The sequence below is a fragment of the Marmota flaviventris genome, chromosome 16 (genome assembly GCF_047511675.1).
Source record: "Marmota flaviventris isolate mMarFla1 chromosome 16, mMarFla1.hap1, whole genome shotgun sequence".
Lineage (NCBI taxonomy): Eukaryota > Metazoa > Chordata > Mammalia > Rodentia > Sciuridae > Marmota > Marmota flaviventris.
Genome location: NC_092513.1, coordinates 39,418,542 through 39,441,667, shown reverse-complemented (window position 1 = coordinate 39,441,667; position 23,126 = coordinate 39,418,542). Strand labels below are relative to the sequence as shown.

General features: G+C 38.3%; 1 protein-coding gene across 1 annotated transcript in view; it reads left to right on the top strand.

Moving 5' to 3' along the window:
* Mep1b (meprin A subunit beta) overlaps positions 1-7,605 on the top strand; it is a 47,512-nt gene extending 39,907 nt beyond the window's left edge. Inside the window, exons 10-14 of the mRNA XM_071602595.1 lie at positions 48-488; positions 2,127-2,306; positions 3,447-3,573; positions 4,420-4,624; positions 7,487-7,605. Coding sequence (XP_071458696.1) covers positions 48-488; positions 2,127-2,306; positions 3,447-3,573; positions 4,420-4,624; positions 7,487-7,504 — 971 coding nt within the window. The 3' untranslated portion in view covers positions 7,505-7,605. The remainder of the gene's footprint in view (positions 1-47; positions 489-2,126; positions 2,307-3,446; positions 3,574-4,419; positions 4,625-7,486) is intronic.
* Positions 7,606-23,126: the final 15,521 nt, after the last annotated feature.

Below are 23,126 nucleotides of genomic sequence, written 5' to 3'. Positions count from 1 at the left end.
CATAGTCCTTTGTCTTCTTTGAAATAATGGCTTTTTTTTTTTTGCAGAAATACCCATTGGGATCTGGAAACTTTACTACATACCACTGAAAATGGTCAACAAATTTAGAGTGGTGTTTGAAGGACTCAGGGGCTCTGGTGCATCATCAGGTGGTCTGTCTATTGATGACATCAATCTTTCGGAAACACAGTGCCCTGAACATGTGTGGCACATAAGGAATTTCGAAGAGACCATTGACAAAGAAAATGGAATTCTATTAAGCCCTCCATTTTATTCTCCTAAAGGTTATGCTTTTCAGATTCAATTCAGTCTAAAACCTTCGACAGATGCACAGATATATCTCCACTTGGTCTCTGGAGGCAATGATGATTATTTAAAGTGGCCATGTCCTTGGCAACAAATCACGATGACACTCTTGGATCAAAATTCTGACATTCGACGGCGTATGTCCAACCAGCTGAGTGTAACTACAGACCCATTTCTGCTTGGTTCGTGGCTCATTTTATTTATTACTAATACACAATTATTGCTCCAGGAGGGACAGATGATTTGGGAATGACAAATTGGATTGCACAATTGGTTACTTTTGGAATTTGAGCTCCAAATCTTAAGAATAGGGGATGCTTACAGGCAAGTCTTTATTGAGGACAGAGTCTCTGAAGCAGGAGACTACTAAGAATATCAGCAAGGACTTTGACAAACAGGGAAGATATTAGCTGGGTCCCTGGGAATTGATGATCATCCTTGACTTGTTGTTCAAGCAATGTTGTTTTTAGTATGATGTGCCTGGGTTCAAATCCAAGGTTTGCTTTGCATTAGTTATGTGACTGTGAGCGAATAATGTTTTGGAGTCTCAGTGTCCTCAGCTGTGAAAGTAGGGCAGTAATTCTCCCATAAATTGTTATGAGGATAAATACAGATCAAGTACGGAAGGCTGTTGGAACATCCTGGTACGCACAATTCTCAGATGTTGAGTTTCTCTAACCCATAATGCCTTGATCATGCCACTGGGGTTGTCAAAAACAATTCAGCTCTTGGAATTTGGGTAGTTTTGATCAGGAGGAAGATCTTGGGGGTGGGGTGGGGGGAGGTTGTACTGGAATATTGGTAGGAAGGGTATGGAAAGAATTGTGATCTCTTATTGAAGAGTTCTGGAGGATTTGCTAATAGTGAAATCATTCTTCATTTTTTCCAGTCTCAAAAGGAAACAGGGCCCAGAAAGCCATGATCACTCTTCTAATTGTAATACTCTTTTGTTTCTGGAAACCTGACAAAGGAAAAAATAGAATTATGGCAAGCTAACTATTATTGCCAAATTTTGAATTTTATAAACATTTAGAATTTTTTTTCACTCTTTCCTTAAATTTTTCTCCCTGAATGACATTGAAAATGGCTCAGTTTTGCCAGGCGTGGGTGGCACACACCTGTAATCCTAGTGGCTGGGAGACTGAAGCAGGAGGATCGCCAGTTCAAAACCATCCTCAGCAAAAGCAAGGCGCTAAGCAACTCAGTGAGACCTTGTCTCTAAATAAAATACAAATAGGGCTAGGGATGTGGCTCAGTGATCCAGTGGCCCTGAGTTCAATCCCCAGTACCCTCCACATACCCCAAAAAGAAATGGCTCACTTTTGATGGATCCTCACCTTTTCCCAGGAGCAGTGCTTCTTGCTGTCTTGTATGTTGGAAGGACTTTGCTCTTTCAGGTGAATAATTTGATTAATGAGATAATTTATTCTATGCTAATATTGAAAACTCTCTCAGCAACCTATTGCTTTAACTCAATTTAAAAGGATGATCTGTAACTCAGAAGGCCACTGGGGCATGGTTCTAAGTGTCAGAAGGGTTTCTGTACCAGTTAGTAAGCAAAGGTGTGTTATCCTCATCTAGGGGACTTTGGGTCCTCTCCACTCTAAGCAGGGCCCTTCCTGCCAGACAATCTTATTTCCTTTAGGACAGTATAAATGAATAAGCTCCAGTGGCTTGCCAGGGAATATATCACAGGTCAACAGCATCATTGTATTATTTGGGGCCCATCCTAATTTGTGTTTCACATTGCCTGTTCTTTCCTACCACCAAAAGCCATGCTGATGCTAAATACAATCCATTAATATAAATTGCTTTTTCAGATGATACAAAGTATTTTTGGGACAGGCCTTCTAAAGTGGGAACACAGACCGTTTACCCTAATGGAACTGAGTATATGATGAACAAAGGCTATGGGAGCAGTGTCTTCATAAGCCATAGCAGGCTGCACAGCAGAGAGTTCATAAAAGGAAATGATGTTTATATCCTAATGACAACGAATGGTATGTCAGTAAAAGTAGTTTTATTTAAGTTAATTTTTTTGTGTGTGTTATGGCCATTGGCTATTTCTGATGTTCTTCTGGTTTCATTTTTAGGCATATTATAGGATGTAGGAGGAAATGGGTACAAATGAGGGTTTTTTTTGGGGGGGGTACAAATCATTAACAACATGAAAATTATTAAATTTGAAACAACAAAAGTTCTAGGGTATAGAATTTAATTACTATCACATGGAACAATAGTAGAAAGCTTTAGACTGGATGATTTTTTTAGAAATAAGTTAGGATACAGATAATATTCCCTAGGATTATACTCTATAATTTACAAAATAAAAATAGACAAGTACATGAAATTCATCTGTAAACAAACCAAGCTATTATCTGATACACACATGCACACGCATACATGAAAACATATGTACACACATATATCCTGGCAGTAATCATGTTAGTTAATTGTCTGTTAAATTTTTTTATCCATGGCAATCAATAAAAACATTTTCCAGCAATGCAGGTGGTTTCCATGTTTGATGTAGTACGATTTTAACTCATCTACTCTTAAAGATTCACTTGTGTCTCAGTAAATCAGACCGCATTGCAACGAGAGGTGGTACAAACTAGAACCATGAAATTCAAACCACCGTTTTTTACTAGAATAAATCTAGATTATATTTTTTGGAAAAAAAACTATTGAGAAAAAAAAACACTAATAAAGAGAAGACATTTTAGGGTACAGAGAAAAAGAAGTCCCATTACAGTGAGAGAACAAATTACAGTGTAAAGAACATGGCACAGGCTACCAGGGCACCGTACCTTGCTTGAAGTCTCTGCCTCTTACTCTACCAAGCAGGAGACCCTGACCTCGGGCGAGGTCCTTAACCACTTTCCATTTCTGAGCTTTGGTTTTCTCACCTGTCTTTAGTGGGTTGGTGACAAGGGTTTGAATCCCTCAGAGCTCAGCTCCGAGAGCCCTGCCTCTGTTGATTCCTTATTTCACGGCCTCTGAATTTTGGTGGACCATGCATCAAATTATCTAAATTCCTCACAAGGCTGAAGCCTGAACATCTATTTTGAGACTTAAGGGCCAAATGATTACTCAGGCACATGCTGATCACCGTTTCTCTCTCCTGTTGCCCCTCTTAGACCGATCTGACCTCACTCAAACACCGGATCAGAGTAACCCAACCTCTGATCCCAATGACCTCTGCTCAGTAGTCGTATGTGAAAATGGTGGCATATGCTCCGTCCAGGATGGCAAGGCCGAGTGCTGGTAAGGGGGCACTTGGGAGAGAGCCCCATTCTTATTGTTAGAACGTAGGATTAAATGCTGATAGTTCATATGAATTAAATTTGTCAATTCTCCTCTCAAAACCACTCACAGAATATTCAGTGTTTTTGCATTCCATTTGGGACTTCAGATACCTATAAGGACAATAAAACTTTTAATGAAAAAAAAAAAAAACCCTACAAATTCTATTCCATGCTTTTATGATTATGTCAAAATGAATCCTATGAATATATATAACTAAAAAGAATCAAGAAAAATGTTTTTTTAAAAAAGAATGAATGCTTAGCATGCTCAAGGCTGTGGGTTCCAGCTCCAGTATCATGGGGAAAAAAAATTTAAAAATCTTTTAAAGTGAAAAAAATATGACACATTACATTCAAATTGCCTTAAAAAAAAAAAAAGAAAAAGAAAAGGACTCTTTACAAGTTACTTGTTAAGTCCTCGCTTGTCAACTCCTTTTGACAGTCTGGTCCTTTTAAGTATGTTTATCCCCATTTTCTAGATGAGGATACTAAAGTTCTGAGAAGACCTTGACCAAGGTGTAAAACTAGAAGTTGGAGAGGCAAACTTTCTTTATTGGTTGTGCTCCTTCCCTTTGCTACATCTCAGCTGCTGTTTTTCTATTGAATTAGGAATGATTCCGTTTTTCCTTTTCATTGTTCCTGTCTGGTCTCCTGGTGCGGGTCTAAGTCCAGAGTGGGTGAAGTAGCTCATATGTCAGTGACTTATTGGTGATCGAATAGACTAAAGGTGATCAACATATTTAATGGGGAGGATTTCCACAGTCAAATATCAATGCATAACTCCAAGTCATTTCACCATGTATAGGTGTCCTTCTGGGGAAGACTGGTGGTACATGGGAGAAAGGTGTGAGAAGAGAGGTTCAACCCGTGACACCATTGTCATTGCTGTTTCTTCCACCGCTGCTGTGTTTGTCCTGATGCTGATAGTTACCCTCATCAGTGTCTACTGTACCCGGAGGAGATATCGCCAAAGGCCAAATTCAAATATTGCGAATATCACTCTGGAAAATGTAAGTTGAGTTGGCTATTGAGTTATTCAAAATCTATTGATGAAATCATATGGAGAATTAGGACTTGTTTTTGGAGGAGAGGGTATCAGGGATTGAACTCAGGGGCACTCCACCACTGAGCCACATCCCCAGCCCTATTTTGTATTTTATTTAGAGACAGGGTCTCACTGAGTTGCTTAGCACCTTGCTTTTGCTGAGGCTGGCTTTGAACTTGAGATCTTCGAGCCTCAGCCTCCCAAGCCACTAGGATTATAAGCCTGTGTCACTGCATCCAGCTGAGAATTAGGGCATTTTTTTATGTACTTTTTTTTTTTTTAAACCTTCTTTTGGTTTCCTATACTGAGAACAATGGATTTGAGACTATAAATTCAGATTACTTTCAATATAAATCAACAGCTCTGATATCATGGCCCTTCTTCTTGGGATAGTTCATTATGCTCAAAATTAAATATGGTTATGCATTTATTTTCCTAGGGTGTGGGGGGTCTGTGACCCTCTGAAAGACACACTGATTTCTCCTGCATATTTCCACCTTTCTGGAAGAGGAGAAACAAGGCTTATAAGTGTTTTGATTCCAAAGTAGTGGGGGATAAATTAAGGCCTACAGGAAGGGTGCAGCTGTGTTTGGGGAAGCTTTTCCAATGAGACGATTCTAGCTAATGCTCTATAAGTAATCATGAAGACAAGATCTTCAAGCAGAGGGTTTGACATTTTTCCCCAGGAAAGCTCTAAAATTGGCAACAGGTTCTCAAAACTATTGTCTCAGGAGCATCCCTTGGGCAGCAGAACCTGAGATGGATGGTTGGGTGCAGGGGATTTATTGGGAACACTCCTGGGAACAGGTGTGATGATGTGAAGGCGGCTGGCACAACAGGGGTAAGCACGGGGTGTGATGTAGGCATGGCTGGGCTTTGACCCAGGCTCCAGGGAGCTCTGGAGCCGGGAGGGCTTCTTAGCCTAGGCCTGACTTGAGGCAAGGGGCCAGGACTTCGTACTTCACCACAGCAGCCATTGCACTGGGGCTGCCTCCAAGGTGGGGACATGAAATTGAGCAATACAGCAGCCTTGGGGGGGGGGCAATTTTTGCAGGAAAACTTTTGTTTGGAAGGGGCAGGCAAGAGCAATGTGCTCTAGCACCCAGTAGATACGCCGGCAGTAGAGCCACTGATAGCCACAGGCACTTGCATATTCTTACAGAAGAGCTTGAAGAAAACAGCATCAAATCTGAATATTACCTAAGAGGGAAGTTTTAAAATTCTTTCAATTCGATTGCACTCAAATTAGAGTCTCTGAAAATTGTAGTGAAACAAATGAAGAAAAACACTTCCTATTAGAATCTCCCTGAAAATAAAAATACTGTAATTAGCAAAGTGTATGTTTTCTTAAGAAAAACCAATTATTTGGACAGGTAGAGTACAGTGGTTCACGCCTGTAATTCTAGCAGCTCAGAAGGCTGAGGCAGGAGGATTACCAGTTCAAACCCAGCCTCAACAACCTAGTGAGGCCCTAAGCAATTTAGTGAGACCCTGTCTCAAAATAAAATATAAAAAAGGGTTGGGGATATGGCTCAGCCATTAAGCGCCCCTGGGTTCCATCCCCGGTACCAAAAAAAAAAAAAGTTATTGTACAACATGCTATATTTTAAGTTTAGGATTTTTTTTTTAAGTGAAAAACCCTGTGTCAAGATGCTAATTTTGAGGGTTGGGGTTGGGGCTGGGGCTGTAGCTCAGAGGTAGAGCACCTGCCTTGCACATGTGAGACACTGGGTTTGATCCTCAGCACCACATAAAGATAAATAAATAAAGATATTGTGTCCATCTACAACTAAAAAAAAAAAAAAGAAATGAAAAAGAAAGAAAGAGAGAAAGAAAAAAAAGATGCTAATTTTTATTTTGCAAAGTCAGTCCAAAGGTGGATGAAGATGTTGAACATTTTATTCTCATTTGCTATGGTCTTATTTCTTCAGTGTCAGGAAGATGTTTAAAGCTAAGCATAGAGCAATAGATCAGTTACTTCATAAACTTATTAGGAAAGTACTTAAAATGTATTCAGGTTGTTTTATTTCCAACAGCTATTTCCAGATTTTTTTTTTTTTTAATGACCTGAAATGAAAGGGACACAGGATGCGTAGGCTGGGCTGACCGAAGCTATGCTTGTAGACTGGTCCCCTGGACCAGTAGGGGTGAGTCAGGCTGTGTAGGGGAGGTAGGAGAGGGGCTAGACAGGAGCACCCATTGGTTAGGTAGATAAGACTGCAAAGTATTCCCCTAGATAGTGGCCAATGTAAAGTTATAAGGGCTCTGACTTAGCTAGTAAAAATTGGAAGGAATTAAATAAAAAATGATTTAACACAGAAAAAAAAGAGGAAAAAAGGAGGCTAAGTCAGTAAGAGGGGTGAAACTATCAGGGCATCAGGGACATGGTAGGTATAGTGACTGGAAACACACACATCCAACCACCATAACGTTATAACACAACTGCTTCGTCTCTGGATCGTTTAAACACATTCCCAAGGACAAGGAACCAAGTTGCCTTTCCCTTAGTCTCCCCATTTCTCCAGTTCATTCACTGGTGATGGAGTCTCCAGAACTATAAACTGTTTTAACTAGGTTGAATCACAATGACCCTTCTGAGGCCACTTGTGCACTTACCCTAATGTCTTAGCATCTGAATAATGAGAGCCAGAGAGGCGGGCATCTTCCTGGAGACTCAAGTGGGAGCTGCTTGCTTAGCTGGGAGGGATGCCAGGAGACTGCTGATGGGGACTTCATTTAAAAATCAGACCATTTCATTGTGATTCATTTAACTGACAGATTTTAAATTTAGAAATTAAGTCATCGATTCTTTTTTTTCCCCTTTTAGCAACACCATACTTTTTGAAGATCAATTCAACAATACAGCCAGCAGATGAAATTAAAAAGGATTCTTCATCATGGATTTCACCTAAGAGACATTATAACCTTTATATTCTTCTACAAATGGTTCTTCTCTGCAAATAGCTGAGTGTACTCCAAATCATTATTTAGGTAAAAGTTGAATTGGCAAAGTCAGTCTCTCTCTCTCTCTCTCTCTCTCTCTCTCTCTCTCTCTTTCTCTCTCTCTCCCATAGGAAGCCATTCCGACTCCTCTGAAAGTATAATATTATCAATAAAAGGAAAAGCAACAATTAGAGACAGCTTCCAAGTTACTGATCCTTCTATCTGGGGGTCGAGTGCAGTGGTCTCACAAAGGATTCTCCAGAAATCGGCAGGAATTTCCATGAGAATGATCCTCCATATGGAATCTCAGCAGTTTCAATGCTGTCTTGTCCCCTGATATATATGCCTGTCTCCAATACTGGTTAATTTCTTGTTTTCTTACATAATCCTTTGGGTACCTGCACTTGGCTGAGCACCTGTTTGAACAGACCGGTATAGTGAACAAGAAACTTTCAATTCTTCATGCGGCAGTTCTCAAAGTTTTGGGTGAAAGGACCATTTTCACTGAGGACCCCAAAGACATTTTGCTTGCCAGCTTTCCATTGACCAATATTTGCCTTACTAGAAATTCAAAGTGGGAAAATCTAAAACCATGTATTTATTAGTCATTAAAAAGAATAAGCCCATTACATGTTAACATAATTTTTTTTTTCCTGAACAATGACTATATTTGACAAAATAAAAGAAAGTTTAGGGCTGGGATTCTAGCTCAGTGGTAGAGCGCTTGCCTCGCACTTGTGAGGGGCTGGGTTTGTTCCCTAGCACCACACAGAATTAAATAATAATAATAATATCATGTCCATTACAACTAAATAAATATTTTAAAAAATAAAAGACAGTTTAGCAAAAATATGGGTGTTGGTTTACATTCTTTATTTGCAAATATCTAATGTCTAGTTTAACTGATTTCTCATGCTTCTGTACCTAATCTGTTGTGATGTATTATGTTGGTTGAAGGATAGGAAGAAATCTAAATTTGCAAAGATAAGTAGTTGGAAGAAGAAAGTATATCTGGGTAGCATTTCAGGTAAAAACAGATATTGTTTTTAATACTTTGTTGATAGCTGACAATGGTAATTTTTTTTTTGTACTGGGAACTAAACTCAGGGGCACCCACCACTGAGCCACATCCCCAGCCCTATTTTGTATTTTATTTACAGACAGGGTCTCACTGAGTTGCTTAGCGCCTAAATTGCTGAGGCTGGCTCTGAACTCTCAGTCCTCCTGTCTCAGCCTCCAAAGTGCTGGGATTATAGGTGTATGCCACTGTGCCCGGTTTAGAAATTGTAATTTCTTAAAAATGATAATTTCTCAAAAGTTAGTTGCAGTTGTAATCTATGGTCAAATGGATATACTTTTGTATGCCACCCAGTACAATCTACTGGCTTATCTTGCATTTTTCAATGAGTTTTCAATTTTGCATCATTTTTTTAGTATTCTAGATTGATCATTTAGAAAATATTGGTTCATGGAGTTATGCAGCTCTTACAATTACTGATATATTTCATTTTACAGTATCAAAACATTAGGACAAACTTTGGCTAGGGCAAACGGGAGGGAGAAGAAGGAAGGGGGTATAGGGATAGGAAAGAAGGTGGAATGAGATGGACATCATTACCCTAGGTACATGTATGAAGACATGGATGGTGTGACTCTACTTTGTGTACAACCAGAGAAATGAAAAATTGTGCTCCATTTGTGTACTATGAACTGAAATGCATTCTGTTGTCATGTGTAACAAATCAGAACAAATTAATTAATTAATTAATAAAAAAAAAAACCATTAGCACAGCCAGGCGTGGTTGTGCATGCCTAGTGGATAATAGGGGATCATCAGCTTGGGAGGCTGGGGCAGGCGGATTTCAAGTTCAAGACCAGACTCAACAATTGAGCAAATTAGTGAGACTCTGTCTCAAAAAATAAAAAGGGCTGGGAATGTAACTCAGTGGTAAAGCACACCTGGGTTCAATGCCCAGTACCGGAAAAACAACAATAACAACAAATTAGCACACCTGTAATCTCAGCTATTCAGGAGACTGAGGCAGAAGGATAGGAAGTTCAAGGCTAGCTGCTGCAACTTGGTGAGACCCGGTTCAAAAATAACAAAAAGCTAGGGATGCCGATCAGTGGTAGAGTACTTCTGGACTCAACTCCCAGTACCTCAAAAAACAAACTAAAAGAAATTAATTAATGGCACTAGTGATCCATTTAAAACTTTCATTAAGTCTTGGGAAGTTGTTCTGCTATGGTGGCAGAAACAAAATTTCCAAAATTCTCATTTTTGCTTGACATCTTAAATTTTATCATTGGTAGCAAATGCAATATTCCTTGTACCGAAAGGCTCACTTCACTTAGTTTTTGTTTTTATTCAAATTTTATTCTGAGATAATTGTAGATTCACATGCAGTTGTAAGAAACAATACAGAGAGATCTCTTGTGTGCTTTACTCAGTTTCCCCCACTGGTAACATCCCGCAAAACTAGTTATGTATAGGAGCGAGGTGTGGTGGTGCATGCCTATAATCCCAATAGCTCAGTTGAGGCAGCAGGATCTTGAGTTCAAAGCCAGCCTCAGCAATGGCAAGGTGCTAAGCAACTCAGTGAGACCCTGTCTCTAAATAAAATACTAAATAGGGCTGGTGATGTGGCTCAGTGGCCGAGTGCCCCTAAGTTCAATTCCTAGTGCCAAAAACAAATAAACAAACAAAAAACTAGGATGTATAGGAAGTACAGTAGCACAATCAGGACAGTGACATTGATATAGTGAAGTTACAAATATATATCTATATCCTATATAAAGTTCCTATACCTATATAAAGTTGTCTTTATGTAGCCATTTTTACTTCCTCTTTGTTCTCACCTCCTTTTTATCTTCTGAAAAAACCACTAATATGTTCTCTAATTCCATTATTTTGTCATGTAAAGAATGTTCTATTCATAGATTCATATAGTGTAGAAACTTTTGGGAATAGCTTCCCTCCCTCAGCATAATTCTTTGTAAACACGTCCAAGGATATTGTGTGTATCAGTAGTCTGTTCCTTTTTATTGGAGAACAGTCATCCATGGTATGGGTGTCTACCACCCATACCCTCACAGGCCACAGTTTGCTTCATTGTTCCTTTGTTGAAAGACATCTGGGTTGTTTCCAATTTTTGGTTATTACAAACAAAACTTCTATCAATGTATGTACAGATTTTTCTGTGAATATGTCTTCACTTCTCTGGAATATGTGCCAGGAGAAAAATGGCTGGGTCCTAGGGTAGTTGTACCTTTCATTTTTAAAGAAATCGACAAATTGATTTGCAAAGTGGTTACACAGTATTCTCACCAGCAATGTATGAGTTTCTCTGCATCCTTGCCAACTTTTAGTGTTGTCATTTTAAAAAACTAGATTTAATTTTGTTAGGAAGTTTTAGATTCACAACAAATTTGAACAGAATGTGCAGAGACTTCTCACATACCCCTGTCCTACCTACACATAGCCTCTCTACTGTCAACAACCTACACCAGAGTGGTACATGTGTTACAATCAAACCTTCGTTGACACATCAATATCAACTAAAGTCCACATTAGATATACTTTTGGTGTTGTACATTCTATGGGTTTTGAGAAATGCAAAATGACATTTATCTGCTATTATAGTGTATTCTGCCTGTTCATCCTTCCCTCCCCACTACTCCCTGGCAAACACTGTCTTTTTTTTTAGTGTCTTCATAGTTTTGCCTTTTCTATACTATCATATTGTTGAAATCATAGCGTATGTAGACTTTCCTGAATGTCTTCTTTGACTTACTGTCACTATTTTTTTTAAGCCCTTCTCATGTGTATAGTGATTTCTCATTGTGACTTCAATTTGCAATACTAATTGTTAATGAGGACTAACATCCGTGTGTGTGTGTGTGTGTGTGTGTGTGTGTGTGTGTGTGTTGCATGCAGGGCCACATGCATGCTGGCCAAGCACTCTCCCACTAAGCCACAGCTCTAGCCTGTTATCTAACATTTTTTCATATGCTTTTTTGCCATCTGAATGTCCCCTGAGGTGAAATATCTCTTCATGTCTTTTGCTTATGCTTCAATTAGACTTTTCATTCTTATACTGTCGGGCTTTGAAAGTCCTTTATATATTCTAGATATTATCCTTCTGTCACGTAGGTGGTTTAGAAACATATTTTTCTATTTTGTAGCTTTGCATTTTCTTAACAGGTTTATCAATTTTTCCTATTAATGTCTTACATTTGTGTTGGCAAGTTTAAGAATTCTTTGTCCTGTCCTAGATTCTGAAGATTTTCTATTTTTAAAAACCATTTATAATTTTTCAGTTTTACATTTAAATCAGTGATCTATTTTGAGTTTGTTTTTGTGGGGTTCAGGTAGAGGTTTATGTTTTTGGTTCATGAATGAACAATTGTACCAGCACTATTTGTTGAAAAGGTTCTTTCCTCCATAGATATTGTTTTGTACTTTTATTGAACATATTTTCTTGGACCTATTTCTGAGTTTCCTTCTCTTTTATTGATTTGGGTGTCTGTTCCCCTGCCAATATCATATAGGTAGACTTGATTACTATATGGTCTTGATTATTATACAGCCTTCCTCTGTCAATACCATATAGTCTTGATTCTATATATTATAGTTATATAGTAGGTTTTGAAATCTGGTAAACTGATTCCTCTCACTTTTTCTTTCTTTTTCAGACTGGTTTTAGTTATACTAGTTCTTTTTTACCTTTACAGATAAATTTTAGAATAATCTTATCTGTATCTACAAAAAATTATTGTTGGGATTTCCAAAAGAAATTAGTTAAATCTGTTCATCAACTTGAGGAGAATTAACATTATTTTTATATTGAATCTTCTGATCTATGAACATAGTATGTCTCTCTGTTCTTAGGATTTTTTGTTTCATCTATCATCAACATTGTGTAAGTTCCAGCATGCAAGTTTATAAATATTTTATTAGAGTCACACCTATGTATCTCATTTTGGGGAGAATGGTGTTGTATTTTTAACTTTAATATCCCTGTGTTCGTCACTAGTATATAGAAATCACTAATTCATGAGTGCTGCAGCCTTGCTATACCATCATGCCATCGGCAAATAGGGGGCTCAATTTTTTTCTTTTCTAATCAGCATGCCTTTTATTTCTTTTTCTTGACTTATTGGGTTGGCTAGACCTTCTTGTACTGTATTGGATAGAGGATGAAAGTGAACACTTTTGCTAGTTCCATCTTAAGAAGAAAGCATTCAGTCTTTCATCATTAGATATAATGTTCTCTGTAGGTTTTTTTCCTATGTTCTCTTCAACAAGTTGAAGAAGCAACCCCCTATTTTTATTTTTCTGGAAGTTTTTTTTTTCATGGTGGATATAAAATTTTGTCAAATGCTTCATCTGTATTGATCTATCTGGTTATGTGATTTTTTCCTTTTTAGTCTGTTAATATTGTGGATTCTATTGATTGATTCTGAATATTGAGGAAGCCTTTGTCCCTGGAATAAACCATACCTGGACATGGTATATGATCCTTTTTATATGTTGCTACACACTACTTGTTTTTTTTTGTGTGTGTGCGCGCGTGTGTATTCCTCAGGGATGTTGGTCTATAGTTTTTTGTTTATTTTTATTTTGGTAACATCAACATCTTTCTTTGGAATACGGGTACTATTATTTTCATAAAATGAATTGGGAAATGTCCCTCCTCTTTTATTTTCTTGAAAAGACTATGTAGAATTGGTGTAATTGTTTAAATGTTTAATAGAATACACAGTCAAACCCTTTGGGTCTGGAATTTCTCTTTGGGGAGTTTTAAAATTGTGAATTCAATTTCCTTAATAGTTATAGGGCTGGTTAAAGTATCTATTTCATATTTTGGGGGAGTGTTTGTATTTATAGGGAATTGATAAATAAATATATTGTCAAATTTTTGTATATATTATTGTTCCTAATATACCTAGATGCAGAACTGCTGGATCATATAATAATTTTGTATTTAGCTTCTCTATGTTTCAGCTGTTTTTCGCAGCAATCACACCATTTTATACTCCCACTAGCAATGTATGAGGCTTCCCATTTCTCCATCTCCTTGCCAAATCTCATTATTTTCCATTTTTAAAAAAATTATAACCATTTTGGTTGGTGTGAAGTGGTATCTCCTCTTGGGCTATAAAAAATATAAATTCAAATGTCAACACAGTGAAAGAGACAAGTAACATCTTAGTATTACTATGAAAATATTTGTAATCTAATGACCCTGTGAATGGATCTCAAAGGTCGAAGGGTCTGGACCACCCTATGAGAAGAGCTGCTATAGCTGAACTCTATGCAGGCAGTAATGGTACATTTGGACATTTAGTGACATTTCACATGATTTTCTATCTGCTTGTCATTTGTAAGGGTCAAACATAGGGCAGCAGCTGAGACCTTGAGCTTTTTCATCAGACAGACCTGGCTGGCCTTGAATCTTTGTTCAGTAATTACTATTATACAATTTTGGACAAGTTTCCTAACATCTCAGTTTTCTTCACTATAAAACTGGGGACAACAATCATGACCTCATGGAATTCTTAAGTATGATAAGATAATAAGTATAATTTTTTTGGTGAACAGTAGGCACTCAACAAATGGTAGCTATAAATAGCAGGTAGCTTTCAAAATGTGATATAATTTTACCTAACAGGGACAATTTTGAGAGTGAAAAGAGAGCTATCAAAAATGACTATGGACAGGGGCTGGGGTTGTGGCTCAGTAGTAGAGCGCTTGCCTAGCATGTGTGAGGCACTGGGTTCAATTCTCAGCACTGCATATAAATAAATGAATAAAATAAATGTTCATCAACAACTAAAAAAAAAAATGACTATGGACAGCAGGTTTTGCTTCTCCCAGGGAAACCTGCAAGTGTGGCCACTCTAATCAAAGGAAGCTGTAGTAAGTCATTTGAGCAACAGAAGCAAAATTGTTGCCCACGTGTTGGCAATTGAGAGTAAAGACTCTGGAGCTATGGGGCCTGAGTTCAAGTGCCAGCCACACACTCACCAGTTGTGTGTTTGGACCCATTACTTCATCTCTCTATGCCTTAATCTCCTCATCTCTATAATGAGTAGTAAATACACTTACCTCATAATAGTGTTTAAATTGCATGACAGATGCAAAGTGACTGGCAGATTCATCATAAGCATTATGTAAGAACTGCTACCTGACAGAAGAGAAAACACAAAGGGAATGGCAGAAAGGAAGGGTAGGAAAACAGGAGAGGAATATTAGATGAAAAGAGATTATTCTCAGTGAACTGGGGGAGGAATAGTTAAAAGTAGTTTTAAAAATAAGATCTGATTAGAAAAGCAATTGCCTACGTACCTTTCCTTATTCGGTTTGGATGGTTTACAAGAAGAATCCTGGTTAAGGGGGATTCAGCCCTTGGAAGTTTGATCTCTTCATTTTCTATGTAGAATCCTGATCATTCGTGCCACAAACCCTGCTGGTCTTCCATAGTGAAGTTCTTGGGGGATTAACACTACCAGGTTTTGGGAAGATTATAATTGCTTCATAATAAGAGGCTCTCAAATTAAGATAAGTTTTAAAAATTTTTATATTTTTGATTTCTAGGATGAACAAATAAAAAAGTCCAACTTCTTATATGTGAATATAATCATTTTACTAAGATGTAGAATAGAATAATTAGAATAAGATATACTATGTTTGTATAATTATATCATAATGGAGTCTGCTGGTGTGTGTAACTAAAAAGAACCAATAAAAATAAATAACAATAAAACAAAAATAACAATAAAAATAAATAACAATAGGACAGCTTAGGAAGGATGGTTATCCTTTGGCATTAAGAATTTTAATATGAAATCACATCTCACTGCTGAAGTCTGAGTGCCAAATCCATCAGCCTCGGTAACGTGGACTGCGGTGTGGAGATGTATTACACAGGAGGAATAGGGACTTGCTGCCATTTGAGTTACTGAGTACAGGAAGTTTTTTCTTTAGAGCTCTCAGATGGCAGGGGAAAATCGTTTTGGAAAGATGTAATTAATCACTGGTCATTTAAACACCCATGAGATTTTATTTCAAACTAGCCTGTGAGGTGAAAACAGACCACTCAAGATAGATAGTTCTTTAACTTCAGGGATCTCAGATCACTCACTGAGCAGAAGGGCACCTGGCTTTTTCAGGGGGAGAGGGCACTGTACTCAAGTCTAGCTCTGGGTCCATGCATTTGATGCCTTGGGTGCATCTCAGGGGTAGGAAATGGCACAACTTGTCTACTTTTTTTCTTTTGTGGTATTTATTGGAGATTGAACCCAGGGACATTCAACCACTGAGCTCCATCCCCAGCCTTTTTCATTTTGAGACAGGGTCTCCGTAAGTTGCTGAGGTTGGCCTCAGATTTGAGACCCTCTTTTCTCAGCCTCCGGAGTAGCTGGGATTACAGGTGTGTGCCACTGTGCCCAGCTAGTCTACCCTTTAAGTACAGCTTGTATAGAACCCCCATAGAGATCTTGAAGGTGGTAAATTATCCAATAGAGTCAAATCACACCTGTATTCCAAAAACAAACAGAAAAGAACGAGGTAAACATCTGAGTGGTAACTTGACTGGCCTACAGAGGAGTTCCTCAACCTAAGCAGTTTGCTTTACAGAGGACTTATGTGACCAGCCAATCCCATCACTATTCCTCTATCCTAAGGTCTTTCCTCACCTTTGCGTCTAATTGCCTTTGATCTCCCTAAGACCTGAGGCCAGCTTCCAGGTTCTAAAATCCAGTAAGCCTCCTGTCCCAGAGCTGATGGCTAGTGCTGTTTCCAAAAGGATATATTGAAGGCCTTCCTGATCCTTGTGCAACCACACGTGAGTCACATGGAGCACCAGGAGGCTTAGGAAAGGCATGCCTGCATAGGCAGAAAACCAGGGAGATGGAAAGTATTTTCCTTGGAGATGGAGCTCGGGTCTCATACATGCTAGGCAATCACTCTGCCACTGAACTGCATCCCCAGCCTCCTGGATAATTTTTTAAAAAATATTTATTTATTTGATGATGGACCTTTATTTTATTTATTTATTCGTGGTGCTGAGAATAGAACCCAGTGCCTCACATAGGATAGGCAGGTGCTTTACCACTGAGCTACAACCCCAACCCCTTTCTAATTTTTAAATGACTAGGTTTTTCACATATTTTCCAATTACTATGATTAGGACATCTTATCTACAAGGGAAATTTATTTTAAAGGAATCTTATTTATGCATCTTTTGTATATCAACCTCAAGTGTGTATAAGTTAGTAATAGGTTGAGTTAGTTAGCTGGGTTTTTAAATTATTTTTTTTCATATTTGAAAATAATCATTTGGGTTTTACTCAAAGAGTTATAATAATTTTTTTTTTCTTTTTAGATTTTCTGATGATTCTATAACAAAGAAAATAAAAATCATCCCAGGTCCTCTAAAAGTGACCTTTCTTTAGGTCTAACATTTCCCCTTCTTGGAAGTGACTCAATTATCATAAAACTTAATGACAGTGATTTGATAAGCCCCAGAGCAGTTAGCGTTGCAAAACATTTTGTTTTAGATGGAGCCCTGGAAACTCACCTGTACTAAATACCTGGCACTGCCAGGAACCAGCCTGACAGTGCATCTCAACGATGCCTCCACTGACAGGCAGCCCCTGTGCTGTCTGCAACCCATAACACTTCCTCACTGAGAAACCTTGGCCAGCCCCACTCGACCCATTGGGGAGTTCTCGATTTCCACAGTTTTGGCAGAATATCTTGAATTAATCATCCTTATCTCTTCTGAAAGCTCCTAAGCCAGTATTAGGGTAAATATTTTAAAAATACTTAATATCATAAGGAGATGGGATACATTTATCTCCTTGGAATACATTTATCTGTAATAGTTCCAAGATATTATCCATTTTTTACTTTCAATCTCCCTCTGTATTAGCCAGCTTTTTGTCACTGTGACAAAATAGCTGAGAAAAACAGCTTAAATGAGTAAAGATGTATTTTAGCTCACAGTTTCAGAGGTATCAATTCATTGTTTGCTAGTGCCATTGTTTCTGGGCCTGTGGTGAGGCAGAACATCTTGGTGGAAAGGCATGGTGGAGCAGAGTTGCTCATCTCATGGTGGCTGGGAAGCAGAGAAAGAGAAGGAGGAGAGGCAGAGACAACATACACCCTTCCAATGCACACCCCCATTGAGCTATTTCCTCAATCTATTCTTAACCTCCTACGGTTTCTACCACCTCCCATAATTGAATAGTTCATTCAATTATTAACTTATCAATTAATCAATCCATGAATGAGATCAGAGTCTAATGATCCAATCACTTCCCCAAATCCCTACCTCTGAACATCATTTCACTGGAACCAAGACTTCCAATTTGTGCCTTCTTTTGGTTGATGCCACCTCTGTGATATTTTTTCTTTGTGTTTTAGCTTTGTGTATAATTTTATTACGACAATTTAAGAAGGAACAGGGAAGGAAGGCAATGCTCAAAAATGATGACTCTTCCTCCTAGCTGCTGGGAAGACTAAGGCAGAAGTACTGCAAGTTTGAGACTAGCCTTAGCAATTTAGTGAGACCCTGCTCAAAACAAAAAAGAAAAAGACGAAGGATGGGGGATGTAGCTCAGTGGTGAAGGGCCCCTGGGTTCAACCCCTAGTACTGGAAAAAAAAGGGAGAGAGAGAAAAAATTTTTTTATCTATCTATCTATTATCTAATTTTGTTTATAATATATATAAATTAAGAAAAATATAAAATACAAATGCATACATATGTGTGTATGTATTTTTATAAAACACATGTATTATCGTAAAATATTGCATCTGTGTACATTCTATATATTTTTGTGCACTATATATTTTTCTAAAATATAAAAATACACATATATGTGTGTTTGGGTATATTAAATTAAAGAAATAAGTTTAAAGAAAAAAATCTGCTTTCTCTTTACCAGAAAATTTCAATAATAATGGAGCCTAAGAGAGAAGTGGGGTCAGGACATGTGGGGACAAGTGGAGCATGCTAATGGTCAGCATTGATTGTATCCAGCAGAAAAGCAGAAGGCAGAAGGTCACCCTCCCATTTCCCATGCCAGTGCCTTGAGTTTTTCAAATAGAAAACCAATGAATCTACTCTTTTTAACCCAAAGTTTAGAAAGAAATGATGGCCCTGAATAGGAATGGTTTCTTGCGGGAATGCTCTGTAATCCCCTGACTAGTGATAGTCATGAAGCAATGAGAGAGAGAGAGAGACCTTTTATCTTTATCCATTTAAAGTGGATACTTTCTCTGGGTATATTTTCTCTCACAGCTAATAAGTTTGAGCTAGAATTTGACAGGCCTTCCGATTCCAGAATCTATACATTTAACCACAGTACTTGGTGGGGTTTATGATAAACAAGAAAGAAACAGTAGCTGACTTTAAGGACAGAGCAATCACTGCTGATTAGTCATAGATTTCCTAATGGAAGCCAGACAAATGAGAAGGTGAATACGGAAACTGTTGAGTTAAAACTTGACTCTTGGTTATAAAATTCTGGACTCTGGATTCTGGAAGAATTTGCAAGTTTGCTTAAGCAAATGGAGACTTTATTGGCTTGCAAATATGAACTTTGGAAAGGCTGGGGTTCAAGCTGGCCCCAGGAATGGCAGGACTCAGAACCATGCCTGCCACCAAGACTTCCCCTTTGTCCTCTGCTGTGTCATTTCACCTTTCTTCTACCAAATCAGTTCCCTCTCTGAAGGGGGGATGTGGCTGCTGGTGGGACCAGACTGAATGTCAGCTCTGCCACAGACCGAACATGGTTCTTTCTGCACAGCTCCATTTTGAAGCACTGTAGAGAAAGATTTTGTTTGTTTTGGCTTAGGGTATGTGCCAATTTCTTCTGGCTGTGATTGTCTAATTTAACTCAAATGCGCAGCCCTGTCGCCATAGAGGGAGACGGAAACATGGCCCTTGGAAAATCATCCTGGATCGTCTGATAACTGATATTGGAAATATGGGAATGATTTGTAAAATAATGAATTTTAAAAAAGTTAAAAAGATAAGATGGTGTTTTTCAAGCAGTACGCTACAAGTCAGATTCCACCCCTTAATCTGCTGACCAAGGAGCACTAGCTAGCCTCATTGATTTTCTATTTGAAAAACTCAAGGCACTGGGGTGAGAAATGGGAGGGTGACCTTCTGCCATATGCTTTTCTGTTTGACACAATCAGTGCTGCTCCACTCATCCCCATGTGTCATGACTCCACTTCCCTCTTAGGCTCCATTATTATTGAAAATTTCTGGCAAAGAGAAAGCAATTAATGAGTTCCCCAAATTGGTGACTCCTGAGATGCAACCCAAATAGTTATTTCTTTTTCTTTTTTTTTTTTTTGAACTAAGGATTGAACCACTGAGCCACACCTCCAGTCCTTTTTAAAATATTTTATTTGGAGACAGGGTCTTATTGAGTTGCTTAGGGCCTCACTTAGTTGCTGAGGCTGGCTTTGAACTTGCAATCTTCCTGCCTCAGCCTCCCAAGCCACTGGGATTACAGGTGTGCACCACCATGCTTGGCCCAAATAGTTATTCTTTACTGATGTTTTTCTGATTCATTCAAAGGAATAAAAGACTGCTACTTTATTAAGCATTTAATTTTCTTAATCATATATTGTTTCTTCTAGTTAATCTTAAAATAGCATATATTAAGATTTGTAGAAATGAAAAATTGCTTAATTTAGCAGTAGAGATAGTCTAATGATAAGAAAGAAATCCCCGCTATCAGTAGAAAATTCTGATAATAGTTGAGAAGGGGAAAATGATTGCAAGTAAAGGAAATGAAGAAATAAATAGTTTCCTTTTTGTGGTTTTATGAGTCTATCATTGGAAAATTCAAAAGTATCTATCAAAAATTACCAGAGGAAAAAAAAACTCCCCCTAATTGCACACATGAAATAAATCTGTAAGATTTATTGTTATTTGTACATGTGAAATGTAAATGCCATTATGCTAAAATATACAATAATAAAAGCGTTCTTTTTTGTTTGTGTAAATATTGAATCATTGAGATTTAACTCAGAACATGACATTAAAAAATATCATTAAATTCTTAAATGAAAAACAAAAAAGGATAAGATTAAAGGACAATAAGTAATTAAAACAAATAAAAAAAAAGAGTAAATGGACAGATATATACTATGACCAGTTGAGAATTTTAAATAAAAGACAGTAATTCTCAACTCAAGATGACATAGGTTTAGGGGAGGGGAGGGGAGGGGAGAGGGGATAGTAGAGGATAGGAAGGGCAGTAGAATACAACAGACACTAGTATGGCAGTATGTAAAAACATGGATGTGTAACTGATGTGATTCTGCAATCTGTATACGGGGTAAAAATGGGAGTTCATAACCCACTTGAATCAAATGTATGAAATATGATATGTCAAGAGCTTTGTAATGTTTTGAACAAATAATAAAAAAAACATAGGTTTATGCATCATTGCTGCATTATCAGTTGAAGTTATCACAGAAAGAACACAGAACTTAGTAATTTCATAGTCACACTGGAGGACTAAAAGACTAAATATGAATTCATAAATATATATGTCTTTACATTAAATTTCAGTATCATATTTGAAACATTTTAGAAAGTAAAGAAACCAAAACATTCCAGCACTAGGTTAAAAGAGATAAACTGACCGGGAAAATCTATTCCATTGTTCATATATTATAGAAAGAATGTAAAGACAAAATTGACGCAATATGGCAACTCGGGTAAGAGACCATGCTGAGTGGTCTCAGCTTGCCTCTCTGGCTCTCTGCCTCCAGGTCTGAACTTCTTCCATCTGAGTGTTGCACATATTCAGGGCCTGCTAGAGCTTTCTTTTCCATGTACCCATCTAAAGGGGCAGATCATTGTGTCCCTGGGTGCTGCAACTGACTAAAGAATGGTATTGTCAGGATTGGGGTTCAGGTCTTAGTGATGTAGGGGCTAAGAGAATTCTACTCCCTCCCCCAAAAGTCTGCAGAAATAAGCTGGCAATAGACAGATCAACAGGAGAAAAAGCATAAAAATTTACTATGTGTACATGGGTATGGGAGCCTTCAAAACCATGGAACTCAAAGAAGGGCCAGATAGTTGAAGCTTCAATGGACTCTTCTTAGGGGAGAAGAAAATAGCGGGCTATGAACACTTTTAGAGGATGTTGTGAGGGTGCAAAATTGTGATGTATGCAGTCGAGGAGAGAAATAAAGAATGTCCAAGCGCTTCCGCCCCTTTCAATGCTTTATTCACTCAAATTACTCAATACAATTTCATTCTATAAGTTCTTAATCAAGAAAACGATAATCTTTAATGCAATAGACATAATCAATTCACAGCAAACAATTCTAGATTAATTCTAAGCACTGCAAACACACTTAATCATGACAGGCTAATGACAGACATTCCCTCTGCATGCTAAGTTCAAAGGTCTTAAGTCTTAGCTTTGAGTCCAGCAGATGCACACTCACTAGGACCGCGGTGACCAGGTCCGGAACCAAGGCAGGTGTGGAGTGGATGACCAGCTGAAGAGAGGGTCGTAGGGAGAAGTTGCGGCTCTCACCAAGGTCCAGACGAGGCGGTAGAGTTTGAGAGTGGTGAGGATCATGCAGAGGATCAGGAACAATGACAAGTGATGGGATGGCAGGTCCTCTCGAGTGCATCCTTGTTTTGGCTGGCTGAATCCCTGCTCATTTGCTCTATATTTATACTAAATTTTGGGACTTTTTACCCCCCCTTTCAATCCTTATCAGCTACCACCAGATTTCTCAGTGACATCATTTACCCTGGGATCAGAAACATCTGGCCTGGTGGTCTCCACCCTGATCTTCTCACCTTTTCCTTTTCTCAGGCGAGGACAGCCTGCCAGGGGCTTCACTCTGTTTATCAGAGTGAGGGGAAGCAACTTGTTTGAGGCCAAACTGGAGGGTTCTGTGATTGTGCCTGGTGAAACTGCAGATTTCAAACTGAAGTTTTTAAAATGGAGTTGCTTAGGCTCAGGCCTAAGGCCATCCTCACTGAGGGATAAATGATTTTGGGGAAAATGAATAGACTAAAAGGCTGGGCTTTAGATGTGGTGTTTGATTTTTAGACTCTTCTTCAGTAGCTAATTCTTCCTGATAGTGAGATTTCAGGTGAATTACTTTTCTTTTGAGGAGGGAACTTCAGAGAAAGCTTCTTTCCGAATTTCAGGAAAGAAAGGATTAAAGATGATCCAGAGACAGGGGACAGAGGGAGTGTGTGATAGGTAAGAAGGGCATAGAGACCTTGGTTCTGAGACTCTTTCTCCAGCTTAGTATGACAAAGTGCTGCACTTTGTGGGTATTTTCTTCTGAACCCCAATAGTCAGAAGGCCCCAACTGCATGTTTCATTACAGGGCTACACTGGGCTCACTATGTACTAACTCTGTTCTACCAAAGCAGTATTTTCTTTTTCGCTATTTCTCATTCCAAATTACTTGGGAGTCTTAGGCAGAAGGCATGGGTGTTTGTGGCTGACAGAG